Genomic DNA, 14,369 nt, shown 5'->3' with positions numbered 1-14,369 from the left:
CAATCCATAGCCCCTCCCAGATATCTGTACTGTTTTTATTCTGGTTGCATTTCAGGTTCAAGTTTAGTCTTCAGTTACTTCAGAAAGACTTCGTGTTCAAGTTTTTTCACTTGGATTCTTCAAGAGTTAAGACGAGTTTGTGTTACAGTGAGCTGCTGCATTCCTCTCCCCTCCGTTTTACGGGGCTGGATTGAGAAAATTCTGCCGGCACTCCCTCCCGCTTCGTGCGGCTGTAGGGCAGCTTTGTACCCCTCCCGCTTCGGCGGTGTTAGGGTCAGTCAGCTCCTCCCGCGGTTGCGGTTGCAGGATAAGCCAGATCCCCCCGCATCGGTGGGTGTGGTGTCCCTCCCCCGCTCCGCGGGGATGAGCTGGACGGATTCCCCTCCCCCACTTGTGTGGGGATGAGCTGGGTTAATTCCCCTCCCCCGTTTCGGCGGTGGTGAGCTGGGCAGAGTGTCCCTTCGTGGGTGTAATTCTCTAAGTGCTGAGTCCTGCGGATGGAGCTTTGATATCGACATACTGAGGAGTTTCCGGCAGCACATGACCACATATAGGGAGGCAAAAGCTTTGCTCTCTATCTCCACCTGCTGGTAGATGGACACAACCCACCAGTCTATGGATTGATCAGCTATGATTAATGGAAAGAAAATTATCAGGTATGATTATACATAATTTTACCATTGAGTAAGATTAAAAGAGGGTAATTTTTGAATATAAATGTTGATTAATAAAATTTGGTTTCAAGTATAACTGACTATATGTTAGTATTTACAATATATAAAGGCGCAGTTATTACATGATTTGTTTTAGCCCAGTAGCGTTCATTTGTTAACATATTAAAAAGGGGAACAAGATAAAATGCAGGCAAGATAAACACTCCCAAGGCCATACACATATAGAGGAGAAGAATTATTAAAGGTAGAGAATATTGTTGCTTCACACTTAAATGCAGTATTTGCTGTATTTTTTTCTATCGGATATTAATTAGGTTGAAAAGAATCACTGTTCTATCCCTCAGCCTTCTATGCACTATTTGTCTCTAGATGGGATGGATGAAGAAATGCAAACTTATTCCCTTAACATGTAATCAAACATAAGTACATAAGTATTGCCATACTGGGAAAGACCAAAGGTCCATCAAGGCCATCATCCTTTTCCCAACAGTGGCCAATCCAGGTCACAAATACCTGGCAAGATCCCCAAAAAGTACAAAACATTTTATGCTACTTATCCCAAAAATATACAATACAAGGACTAGTAGAAAATCAATGCATACGACTGTTGTTTCCCTGATGTGTTATAGGGAAAGTCTCATACAGTCACCTAGGTTGTTTTTGTCACCTTTCTTGGTAACACCCCCTTTTTTTGCGACAGTTATAATCATCGACAGTCCCTTCCTGCAACCTTAATTTTACTCTATGTTTTTTCCAAATATATAGTTTGTTTTTTTTTTATATATTTTTCTCTGTTTGTATATATATTATGATGTTGTGGAGGTATCAACTTTATCGCTTCAAACTCTCAGCGTACACACTGTGAACTCATGTGCTGAGCATTTAAGGCTAGGCTGCACTTATATATAGTGTTGAATCTCTACTTAGCTTGAGTTTCTAGGTGCTAGTATTGCCCCTCTCTACTTGGCTTGAGGTTCCAGGTGCTGGTGTTGCCCCGACAGGTGCCTGTTTCGCTCGATGCGGCTTTCTCAAGGGATCAAATTGCACTGTGGTCCTAGAATAAAACAAAACAAAACAGTACAGCAACCATCACCTCAATCGTTCATCTCAAAGTACTGGCGTTTAGGAGCAGTCTTCTCGTTTACTACTGAACAGCCTTCCCTTCCTCATGTGGGTGTCCTACATCCCAACATGGCGGTCTTAAATAGACAAACCCATTTAAAGCATATCCTTTTTCCAGTGCCTGTATCTGGTGTCTCACATAAAGCAACCCCAATGGATATAGGTGTTTTGCCCTTCGGTTTCAGGGTGTCGAGATGATAGATCCAAAATATTTCTTGTTGTAAAATTTTTCTATTCCTATTCCTTCCCCTGGTGGTTGATGGCACATGGTTAATTGCCATACATTTAAGGACATCTACTGTATGGTTATATTGAATGCAATGTTGCACTAGAGTCGCTCCAATGTTATGTGCAGTGATCTGGGATCTGTGTTCTATCATTCTGGCATTTAAGGATCTGCTGGTTTTTCCTATATATTTTTTTATTACACGGACATTCAATGTAATAGATGACATATGTGGTACGGCATGTTGTAGGGTGCCACAGCTGAGAACATTTATCATTGTGTAGGAAACTCACCTTCTGTGGTAATGCTGCATGTTTTACATTGATGTTTGCCACACTTCTTATGACCTGTACTCTCGTTGGTTGGTTGTTGATCATTCTTTGGTAATTCAGTTGGACTCAAGATTTCCTTAAAATTTTTTGCATGTGAAAATGCTGTTCTCAATCTATGTTCTGCAAACAGCGGGTGGGATTTCATTATATCCCAATGTTCTCCTCCTGGTGTCATCACAGGATCTGGCGCTGTGCCTGTCTTCCTTGCTTTGGAGTAGCAAAAAACGGGATCTGCTACTCCAATGCAAGAAGCCAGACACAGCACCAGGTTGTTTCTGCCAGGAAAGATTCCATAAGTGCAAGTTGCCCCGACATCTGTTCTGGTCGTGGTTTCAAGACTTTTTCTACCGCGGTTGTAATTTGTTCTAGCTGGTGTTCTGAAAAGGCAGAAGCTCCCAACGCTTCCATGGGCGACATTTTGTTCTCTCCATTCCGCACTCGTTCCCTGTCTTTTTTTGAGGCTTTTCCCTTCCATTTCTTCTCTGAATCTAATGCTGACAGGGTTGGTGTTTTTTCTTTCTTTCTTTTGTGCTTTCTTTTTTTTACTGGTTGTTTGTTACCGGATATTACATTATATTTTTTAACTGGATATCTTTTTTTCCCCATTATCTTTATAAGTTCATATCTCAGTCACACCAGTTATCACTTTCACCCCAGCTCATTTTGAGTTTTCTTTTACTTGTAAGCTAATGAGGTCATTTTTCTTCTTTTGCAGCTGGCAGTCCTCTTTGCTATGTATAATACATACCTACATAATTTTAGGTACCATACACAAATCAGTGGCTCATTAAAGTTGGGTTTTTTGTAGTCTGTTCCACACCAGTTTTAAGTGAATGCAGTATTTTTAGTTCTTAATGCTATTGGTTTTGCCATGCTTCACAGTATAGCACCTTAAGCCATGCTATTGATACTATTTTACTCCATTGTTAATAGTGGCATATAGCGTTTTCATTGGATGCCTCGCTGTAGAATTTAGTTATACTATATAATATGTAATGCAGTCCATGTTTTTATATTTTTATATTATGCAGTCCTTGTTTTTTATATTAATTTTGTATATATATTTTTATGTGCTCATATGAAGAAATATTTTTGCACCTAGAATTGTATGGTGTTATTAGTATATTTTTGTACTTAAAATTGTAATTAATCCCGGACCTCTGGTCCTGTGACGAGGTTTTTAGCTTATCTACTAAAGAACTTGTGGTGGTTGAGTATGAGTGTGTGTGTGTGGGGGGGGAATACTGTTGGAGTTTATGTGTTATGACGGCATGCTTGGGACACATTGGAGGAATGAATCGGTATTGCGGTGTGAATGGGGGCAAGACTAGTTGTGGTATGGGGAGGGAAGGATATGATGAATGGAGAAGTGTGCATGTAATAAGGAGACAGGGAGGTAATTGCACGGAGGGGTCTGCTCTAGCTATGGTGGGCTTCCTCAGGGTTTGAGTTGGCCAGCGATACTGCTGATCAGTCAGGGGGTGGAGGGAGGGGGGGTTGGGACAGAAGCAGTTGAAGGTTGGTTCATGGAATGTCAATGGGTTAAATTCACCTGGTAAATGTAGTTTAATTCGTCGGGAGTTACAACGCCTTCATTGGGACGTTATCTTGCCGCAAGAAATGCATATACGGAAGCAAGATACATATTTGCTTAATCATAGAGCCTATTGCGAGTGCATAGTGCATTCAGATTCAAGGGGGCAAAAGGTGGGAGGGTTGGTCATATATATCTGTAAAGGGGTTCCTTTTGTTAAGGAGGCTGTATATAGGGATGAACAGGGCAGATGCATGGCAATACGGGGCTTTCTTTCTGGGCAGGCAGTCACTTTTGTTAATCTCTATGCTCCCAATTTGGGTCAAGGGGAGTTTTTTGGAGCCATACGTAAGGCCCTGCTCCAGTTTAAACAGGGAGGGGTCATATTAGGGGACGATTTTAATCTTTCCCTCACAACTCTGGATCATTCCAAGGGAGACAATAGTTCCAGCTTAGCACACTGTAAGCAGCTGAAGCTATTAACATCTTGTTTGGATCTTGTAGATGTCTGGCGTGTGCAACATCCAAGCCAGAGGTCCTGTTCCTTTTATTCTCATGCACAGTCTACATATACTAGGATAAATATTGTGTGGTGTAGTCAACAGTTGTGGGGACAGGTCTCAGATTCTATGATAGATGCTATTTCTATTTCCAATCATGCACTTGTGGAAATGGTGTTAGGAGGCCTGGAGGCAGAGAGACATCAATTGTTTTGGAGACTGAATGAGGGTATTCTAGGTGACAAAATGGTGTGTAATGAGCTCAGAGAAGTAATCCGAGATTATCTTGTGACTAATGACACGGGGGAGATCTCTGAAGGTATCCTTTGGGATGCTTTTAAGGCAGTTATCCGGGGGGCACTTAATTAAGTGGGGGGCCCACAAGAAACGTGAACGTGAGAGAAAAGAACTGGAGCTGAGAGTGCGTTTGGTTTACTTAGAACGTCTGCATCAGGAGGGGAGGCTCTGATCCGGTTCTTCTATAATTGAGACAATGTTGTATAGCACTTAATAAGCTTCAAGTGGAATGGCTAGAGTATATGAGTAGATTACTTCAACAAAATTTTTTTTTGAATTTGGTAATAAATCAGGTAGAATGCTTGCACATCATCTTCGCCATAGACAACATTTAAACCTGATTACAAAAATGAAAGGCCTCGGGGATAAAATGTATTACTAGGATAATGATATTCGGACACAGTTTGCTCAGTTTTATCAGTCATTATATAGTAGAGGGGAAGGGATAGATGTCACTTTGATTCAAATTTTTTTACAAGGGCTTGAGTTGCCTAAATTGACTGGGAAGAATGTGCACAATTGGAGGCCCCTTTTCATTTGGAGGAATTGGTCTCAGTCATCAAGGGCCTTAAGGAGCTGGGGAAAGGCTCCTGGCCTACGTGGCTTTTCAACGAACGTTTATAAAATGTTCATGGGGGAGGTTGGACCTCTTTTGGTACATGTAGGGAATGCCTGTTTTGATGGTCAATCACTCCCTGCTAGTATGCATGAAGCAGGGATTTCAGTGCTTTTGAAGCCAGGACGAGATCAGACACTCTGTGGCTCATATTGCCCAATTTCTCTGTTAAACTTAGATGTTAAAATCTTGACTAAAGTTTTAGCAGATAGACTGGGGCGGGTACTTCCCTGGTTGATACACACTGATTAATCAGGCTTTATAGCACAAAGGCAAGTGGCAGACAACATTCAACGTACATTACATATTTTGTGGGGATTCCAATAACATTTTTAAGTACTGACGCCGAGAAGGCGTTTGACAGGGTTGAGTGGCCATAACAGTGGCAGGTGCTGCAATGGATGGGGCTGGGCTTGGGAATTTTGGGCTGGTTGGGTCATTTATATCGGGCTCCGGTGGCACGACTAAAGATCAATGGTAGCTACTTCTCGCTCTTTTCTATTGAGAGAGGCACTCGACAAGGGTGCCCATTGTCTCCTTTACTTTTTGCCCTCTTCATTGAGCCTTTGGCACAGAGAATCTGGTCACTGGAGGGTATTAAAGGAGTTAGAGTTGGAGATAGAGAACATAAATTGGCGCTTTTTGCTGTTGATATTTTGTTTTATGTGGGGACTCTGGGTCTTACTTTACCAGTGATCCTTCGGGAACTTAATAATTTTAGCATATCAGGATTTAAGATAAATTATGATAAATCAGAGCTTATGGACATATCTATTACACAGCAGGAGTGAGAATCCCTGGCTCAGGAGTTTCCCTTTCGGCATACTAGGGGTAGTTTTAAATACCTAGGGATTCGGATACCCTGGGATGTTTCCCAGCTATATGATTTGAATTACACACCCTTGTTCTGACAGCTTCGTAAAGATAATAGGGTTGAACGTCATACCCAGGTTATTATTTTTGTTTCAGACCCTGACAATCCTGGTTCCTAAATTAGAGTTAATTCGATTTCAGCGGGCCTCTCAGGATTTCTCTGGGGAGGACGGGCATCGGGGTTGAAAAAAAAATTATGTGGCGGTCAGTTGATCTGGGGGGCGAAGAGTGCCTTATTTACTTTGATACTATTGGGCAGCTCAGCTGAAATTTGTTTCAGCTTGGAGTTACGAGAGCCTACCAGTTACGGCAGTTATGGAACAGACCTATGTGCAGGATTACACTTTGGGGGCACTTTTGTGGGCCTCTGTCTCCTCCAGGGCCTATAGTAGGCTATCTGATAATCCATTTGTCCAACATCTTCTAACACTGTGGAGTTCTCTTAGATCAAAATTAAGGAGGTCTCAGAGGTTTCCTCGATTTATTTATTTATTTGTAACATTTATACCCCGCACTTTCCCACTCACTAGCAGGTTCAATGCGGCTTACATAGTAGAACAGGTTAACTAAGTGATATAGAATGGGTGCAGCTGTGATATTATAAGTAATGAGGTGGTCGTTTATGTGTGGATGTGTAAGATAGGCAAGGAAAGGAGGATGAAAGTGGTAGGGGAATGGGAGGAGGGAGAGTATTGAGAGTTAACGTGCAGTTAATATGGGAAAAATGTAGGGGAGGGGTAGGAAGAAGGGTATATTGGATTGTGTGGGGATGGGTAAAAAGAGGGATGCTCATATTAGTTCAGAACCAGGGTTCTCAGCTGGATTTAGGCACCCCTTGTTTTTACGATGGGCAGACCAGGTTTTGGTCCGTTTCCGAGACCTCTTAGATGTGGGTGAGATACGAACTTTCATTGAACTTAAGGAAAAATACACTATACCTGATTCCGATGTTTTCTGTTACCTGCAGGTTAAACACTATATAGTTCAGCAGGGGTGGTTGAGGGATGATCCAGATGATTTTGAATATTTTGAAAACCGCTGGGGGTCGCTGGGGAAAATGAGAGGCACTATCTCTCTCCTCTATAAATTTATTAGGGGTACAGACTTCCAGAAATATACCTATATGGCCCAGTGTGAGAAAGATCTCAATGCTGAGTTTACTATGAATGAGTGGAAAGCTATTTTTTTTGGAAGCTAAGAAAGCTTCACTATGTGTGCTTTTGAAAGAGAATGCTTGTAAGGTCTTGACAAGATGGTATTACACACCTATGAAACTCCATGCGATGTTTCCCACAACCGTTGGCATTGTGGTACCGGGATTGGAACATTCTTACATATCTGGTGGTCCTCTGATCAGATAAAATCCTTTTTTTGGAAAAGATTGTTTTTCAAATTGCTGATCATATAGGTGCTCCTTTTCCATTAGATCCGAGATGGTGTTTACTGGGGCTTAGGCATGATATGAGGTGGCAACATCGTTTTAAAAGAATGTGTTTGGCGGCAGCCAAGAGTGTCATTGCGGGTTACTGTAAAAAATCAGCAGGACCTACAGAAAGTGACTGGACTTTGAAATTATCTTTGGTTGGAGAAATGGAACAATAAGAGACTGGGTCGATATGACCCTGCTTCCGATCTATGGACACACTTTACTATTTTAACACAACATTCTTAAGAGTTCTGCAGGGAAGGAAGGGGTTAGGGAGGGGGAGGAGGGGATATTATATGGTACATTGTAGGGATAATTTAGGGTAATTAATAGTTTGGGATACAAATTGAAGTTTGGATGTTTATATTATTGAAATTTGTATTGGCTATTTTGTTCTTATATGCCTACTGTTTTCAATAAAAAAGTAATGTTAAAAAAATTGTAATTAATATGTTTTACATATGTTTTTATGCAGTCTTTTGACCCCTGAAGCAGGTGGCCAGTCTACCGAAACGTGGACCCGTGTTGGGTCTTACTTTGTTGCCTTAATAAAGACTTGTATTCTACTACTTCTATCATGAGAGTCATGTGTCACCCTCTATTCCTTGTTGCATTTTGCTTCTTTGTAGAGGTTCCTTCCTGTTTTCCTTGTGAACACAAGATGGGTGCCATAATGACCTGCTGGAAGCGGGGTTGGCCTCCTTGGTGGATGCTATTTATGACATGCCACGGTTTACTGCCCATAGTGTGTTTTTGGCTGTCCCGGCATGTCAGCAGCTCTGGTTGCTGCGTTGGGCAGCGGCAAGTGGCTATTTGGAGAAGATCTCAGTAATATGGTAGAAGAACCGGGAAAACTAAGCCACAGAAGTTGCTGGAGGATAAGCCGAAAGCCTCTGGTCGTCCGTCTTCAGGAGGCTCTTGATCTTGATTTCGAGACAGTAAACAGTACCGGCCTAGTCTTCAGCAATATGGTCAGAAGTCCCGCTTTCAGGCATGCCAATCTTCCATTCTTGTGGACAGGAAGTCATCCTCTCATTCAGCTAGAGTGCCCAGTGCCTCCAGAGCTTCACAATAATGTGAGGCTGGTCCACTCTTCTCTTCCTCCAGTGGGAGAACGTCTTCAGGAGTTTCAGGAGGAGTGGGCCAAAATCACATCAGACCAGTGGGTTCTGGATATTACATAAGTTTACGAGTTGGAGTTCTCCTGCTCAGTCACTCCTCTCTTCTTGCAATCTCCTTGTCGAAAGGGAACCAAGGTAGTTGAGGTTCAGGCCACTGTAGATTCCTTGATGGCACTCTGGGCCATTGTTCCAGTTCCCTAGGGACAAGGCGCATACTCAGTCTACTTCATTGTCCCAAAGAAAGCACCTACCTTTCGTTCAGTCTTAGATCTCAAAGATCTAAACCGCTGCCTCCGAGTGTCCCTCTTTTACATGGAGACACTAAGAGCAGTCATAGCCTCAGTTCAAGCAGGAGAATTTCTCACCATCCTCGATCTCAAGTAGGGGTATTTGCAGTGTTTCTATGTTTTGCTGTGTTGGGCCATCACTTCAGTTCAGGGCTTTGCCTTTTGGTCTCACCACGGCATCAAGAACGTTTACTAAGGTTATGGTGGTAGTGGCTGCCTTCCTTTGTCACCAGAGAATCAGAGTTCAACTCTATCTTGATGAGTGGCTTATTTGTACGTTGTACTATTTGGACAGCACGGTGGCAGTTTACAAAGTTGTCCATTTTCTGCTGTCGTTGGGTTGTGTGATCAATTTGAGAAGAGCAGATTAACCCCATTGTAGATGCTGGAGTATCTGGGCGTTCTATTCAACACAGCATGGGAGCACAGGAGGTTGAAGCTGGTTCAACAGATTTGTCTTCATAGTCAAGGCAGGCCCAGGGTCTGGGATCATGTCCAGGTTCTGAGGTCAGTGATGGTGGCAATGGAAGTGGTGCCATGGACAAGGGCTCATGTGTGGCCATAAGAGGAATCTCTTCTCACCTGTGTATCGGAAGTATGAACCTCGGATGCTGAGTATGCAGTGGTGGTTGCCACCCAGGAATTTTACCATCATAGCTCCCTTTCCAATAACACAATGGGAGGCAGTGATGATGTCAACAAGTTGGGTTGGGGAGTTCATTACAAGTTCCATCTGGCACAGGGCACCTGGATGGAACAGGAGTCTCAGTGGTTGATAAATCGCTTGGAAGCACCATGCAAGGTGATGATCGTTATTTGACCCATTACTCTGTACCAATTCAACCCTTAAATGATCTTTAGGTCAGGATGTAATAAACAGTTTGTGAGAGAGTGGTACAGAAGTGTTCCAATTGTCTGTTCCTTTAGAAGATGAGAAGGCAGGCTAGTGACAGATGCCTGCCTTCTTTCTTTCTGTATACATAATCTCTTATGATGATGGTGACCAACATTTTAATAGGACTCTGAAGGGATCTGAGAATTTTGATTGTCTTAGCTCCTTTTTGACAAAGACACCTTTGTATTATTTTTTTTTTTTACTTCCTTAAAGAAATTTAGGATCTTCCCTAGCTTTGATGGGCAGCTCCAGGAAGCATTGCTCTTACCTGACATCCAGTTTGTAGCCTTCACAGGTTGGTTGTTGAGAATGTAATACATCCATTCAGTTTCTTTGGTAAGGTAATGATAACCTCCACATATGCAGTCAAGCATACTATTTGCTTTCCCAGTAGCTTTATTACATTATTTGCAAAAGGGGGAGTAAGAAGACCAAGGGGGTTTATACGGAGGGTATTTGACTGACTAACACAGGGGTAGGCAACTCCGATCCTCGAGAGCCGCAGGTCAGGTTTTCAGGATATCCACAATGAATATGCAGGAGATAGATTTGCATACCATGGAGGCAGTGCTTGCAAATCTATCTCCTGCATATTCATTGTGGATATCCTGAAAACCTGACCTGCCTGCGGCTCTCGAGGACCGGAGTTGCCTACCCCTGGACTAACACATGTACCTGTAGTCTCAGTATATGAGGACCCTTTTTACGTAACTGATGTATACTCCACTGTGTATGCGTGATGCAGCCAGAATTGTTGATCATTTCAGTTTTTTGCTTATATTTACTGGCAATGAATGAGTTGGATACCTAATGTTGTTTGTTTCCTTGTTGTATAGATCAGTACTAATCGCTGAGCTTGAGAAGGAAGAGAAAGAGAAGGACTGGTATTATTCACAGCTTCAGAATCTTACCAAGAGGATAGATAGCCTCCCTCTGACTGAAAATGTGAGTAACAGTTATAAGACTCTGACACACTTGTGTATCATTTAAGCTGTCTGTGGTATGGATCGCATCTCTCCATTTTTCTCTTAGTATATTATAGCTGTAAAGAGGTAGGTATATGATAGTTTCTGGCCAGAGTTGGTACAGTGATCCTGGTTCCTAATTTTTTAAAGTTAGGATTTCAGCATGTAATGTTTTTATGGTGAAAGTATCACACCTTCTGACTTAAGCATAAGTAAGGCAGTTTAGTGGTGACCGATGCATTCTGTGTCTTCTATTTAAGGGCCTCTTTTACTAAACTGCGCTAGTAATTCCCGGCGTGGCAAATGAGAGGAAAACCATTCAATTCCTATGTGCTTCCTCTCATTTGCCACATGGGACTTGCTAGCGGAGCTTAGTAAAAGAAGCTTTAAGTTTGACAGGTTGAATTGACCATCTTTCTCCTGACTATAGGTCAAGTACTGCCATTTTGAGATCAGTAAAAATCAGATGGCAACAACTGTAGCTTAAAAAAAATATCCAGAAATTGCATCAACAAGAAGGAAATTATGCATTGCAAAACAACACGTATATGAAGGTTTTTTTTGTTTTAATTTTCTGAAATGTGCAAAAATATTGTATTGCAGCCAATAGTGCTGTTCTCTGAAGACAAGCAGGATAGCAGTCCTCACAGACGGATGACATTTCACATTTATTTTACATACCAGAAATAAAATGATCTAAGCGGTTTACATAGAAATTAAATAGGGTAAGGAAAAAAAGGGAACAAACAAAAGGAGGCCTAAGTTACAAGCTTAAGTATAACTAATTAAACAAGAGTATAGTTTCTAAATATTAATTTCAAGTATACTAACAGGCATATTTTCAAAGCACTTAGCCTTCCAAAGTTCCATAGGTTTCTATGGAACTTTGGAAGGCTAAGTGCTTTGAAAATGAGCCCCTAAGTTATATAAGGTGGCTAGGTTGTGTGAAAAGAATGTGGTCTTAGTGAGGCTGTCCATCAATGAAAGTATATGACTATTGGGAGCACATCTGGCAAGAAATGCCTTTAAAAATAAATATGTTTTGAGCATCGCCTTAAAGTTCTAGCTGGGTGGCTGGTGTACATGAGGATCAATTGGTAACTTGCCTGGCTGGTGTGAAGATGGTGGACTTCAGGCATCATCTAGATGAGATTTAGGAGGAGCTGGCTATCCTGGTACATATAGGTACCAATGACATAGGAAGGTGTGGGAGGCAGGTTCTGGAAGTCAATTTTGGTAAAAAGCTGAAATCTAGAACTTCAAGGGTAGCATTCTCAAAAATGCTTCTTGTTCCACATTCAGGACCCAAGAGGCAGGCTGTGCTCCAGAGTATCAGTACACGGGGGAGGTAATGGTGCAGGAAAGAGATTTAGATTCTTTAGGAAATGAGCAACATTCTGGGGAATTAGGGGGAGGGGAGGTGCTGTTACACAAATATGGGCTCCACCTTAACCAAGGTGGAAGTAGGCTGCTAGTGCTAATGCTTAAAAAGGAGAAAGAACAACTTTTAAAAGTAGAACCTGGGGAAAAGCTGACAGGTGATGTGGAGTGCATTGGTTACAGTAAGGTATCTGATGGATTCCGTCAAAACAGGAGAGATAGGTCTTTTTAATAGGGAGATTGCAATAAAGGCAAAAGTAAGCTGGGAGCCTTTAAGGGAAGAGCAGAAAGATTAAAGGTTTGCAAACTATCCATGTCAACTTCTAAGCAGGTTATAGATATAAACAAAAAACGTGTTTTGAAATGTCTGTATACAAAAGCAAGAAGCCTAAAAAACAAGACAGAAGAGTTTGGAATATATAGCACTAAGGGGTCCTTTTGCAAAGCTACAGTAAAAGGTTGCCTGCAGTAGTGTGGGCGCATGAAATTGCTGCACATTGAGGCCATGTGTTATCGCAGACACGCAGCAAACACAAAACTACCGCAGGGCGCTTGGGCACACCCAGTAGTAATGCTCTTGCCATGTGCAACCCATGTGGTAACCTTAGCACAGCTTAGTAAAAGGGCCTCTTAATGAAGTTGTACATATAATAGATGGTAGGAGGAGGATAACCAAGGGAGCACTGGGATACCAGGGCACAAATTATAGCGCAATGATAGAGTATATCACATTGGTGGAGGGGTGCTGCTATATGTTAAAAGGGCATTGAATAAAACAGAATAGTATTAAGATCAAATCTGAATTAATAAATGGAAGGAAGACACTAAGGAAATCTACTTGCACTAGCATCTAACTTTCAGAAAAGAAGGAAAATGCTATTTAAAAAAACAAAACTAAAAGGCAGTGTCCTATTGTGGATTGTAAACTGGTTAAAAGATAGAAAACAGAGGATCACATGGCCAATTGCTCATTGGAAGAAAGTGAATAGTGGAGCACCTCAGGGATCTATACTAGAACCAGAATTTAACATATTTTATAAATAATCTGGAAATAGGAGCAATGAGTGAGGTGATCAAAATTGCAGATGACACCAAAATATTAAAAGTTAAATCACATGTGGATTGTGAAACATAACAGGAGGATCTTGCAAGACTGGAAGACTGGGCATCCAAATAGCAGATGAACCTAAGTGTGGACAAGTACAAAGTGATATATGTAGGGAAGAATAACACAAATTATAGCTACATGATACTGGGTTCCATATTGGGAGTCACCACCCAGTAAAAGGATCAAGGTGTCATTGTGAACAGTATATTGAAATCTTTGAGTCAGTGTGTGGTGGTGGTCAAAAACACAAACAGAATGTTAGGAATTATTAGGCAAAGAATTGCCACTGTATCACTCCATGGTATGACCACACCTTGAGTATTGTGTGCATGTCTGGTCACCTCATCTCAAAAAGATATAGTGGAATTAGAAAATGTACAGAGAAGGGTGACCAAAATAGAAAAGGGGATGGAACAGCTCTTCTATGAGGAAAGGCCCAAAGAGTTTGAAACACTTCAGGTTGGAGAAGAGACGGCCGAGGGGAGATATAAAGATCAATAAAATCCTGAATGAAGTGGAACAGGTAAACACAAATTGATGGTTTGTGCTTTCAAAAATACAAAGACTTGGGGACACGCCATGAAGTTGCATAGTAGTACATTTAAAACATATGGGAAAAATTATTTTTTCACTCAATGTATAGTAAAGCTTTAGAACTGGTAGCTAGAGGATGGGGTAGAAGTAGTTAGCGTAGCTGAGTTTAAAAGTGGTTTGGACAAGTCATTAGATTGTTATTAAGGTAGATCTGTCCAAAACTCTGCTGCGCGTCTTATATTCCGCCAGAGTCGCTATACTCACGTTAGCCCTCTCCTCAAGTCGCTTCACTGGCTCCCTATCCGCTTCCGCATATGGTTCAAACTTCTCCTTTTGACCTACAAGTGCATCCACTCCGCAGCTCCTCAGTACCTTTCCGTTCTCATCTCTCCCTACACTTCTCCCCGTGAACTCCGTTCGCTGGGTAAATGTCTCCTGTCGTCCCCCTTCTCCCCCACTGCTAACTCCTGGCTCCGTTC

The 14,369-nt window shown here is 41.8% G+C and overlaps 1 protein-coding gene across 3 annotated transcripts in view; it reads left to right on the top strand.

The window, feature by feature from the left end:
* Window positions 1–14,369, top strand: part of LOC115463193 (adenomatous polyposis coli protein-like) — a 343,184-nt gene that overhangs the window by 160,878 nt on the left and 167,937 nt on the right. For all 3 annotated transcript variants that reach the window (XM_030193482.1, XM_030193484.1, XM_030193483.1), the window contains one exon: window positions 10,740–10,848. In XM_030193482.1, coding sequence (XP_030049342.1) covers window positions 10,740–10,848 — 109 coding nt within the window. The remainder of the gene's footprint in view (window positions 1–10,739; window positions 10,849–14,369) is intronic.

This window comes from Microcaecilia unicolor, chromosome 2 (assembly GCF_901765095.1).
Source record: "Microcaecilia unicolor chromosome 2, aMicUni1.1, whole genome shotgun sequence".
Classification (NCBI taxonomy): Eukaryota; Metazoa; Chordata; class Amphibia; order Gymnophiona; family Siphonopidae; genus Microcaecilia; species Microcaecilia unicolor.
Note: the sequence above shows the minus strand (reverse complement) of the source record. Positions and strands in the feature narration are given on the sequence as shown.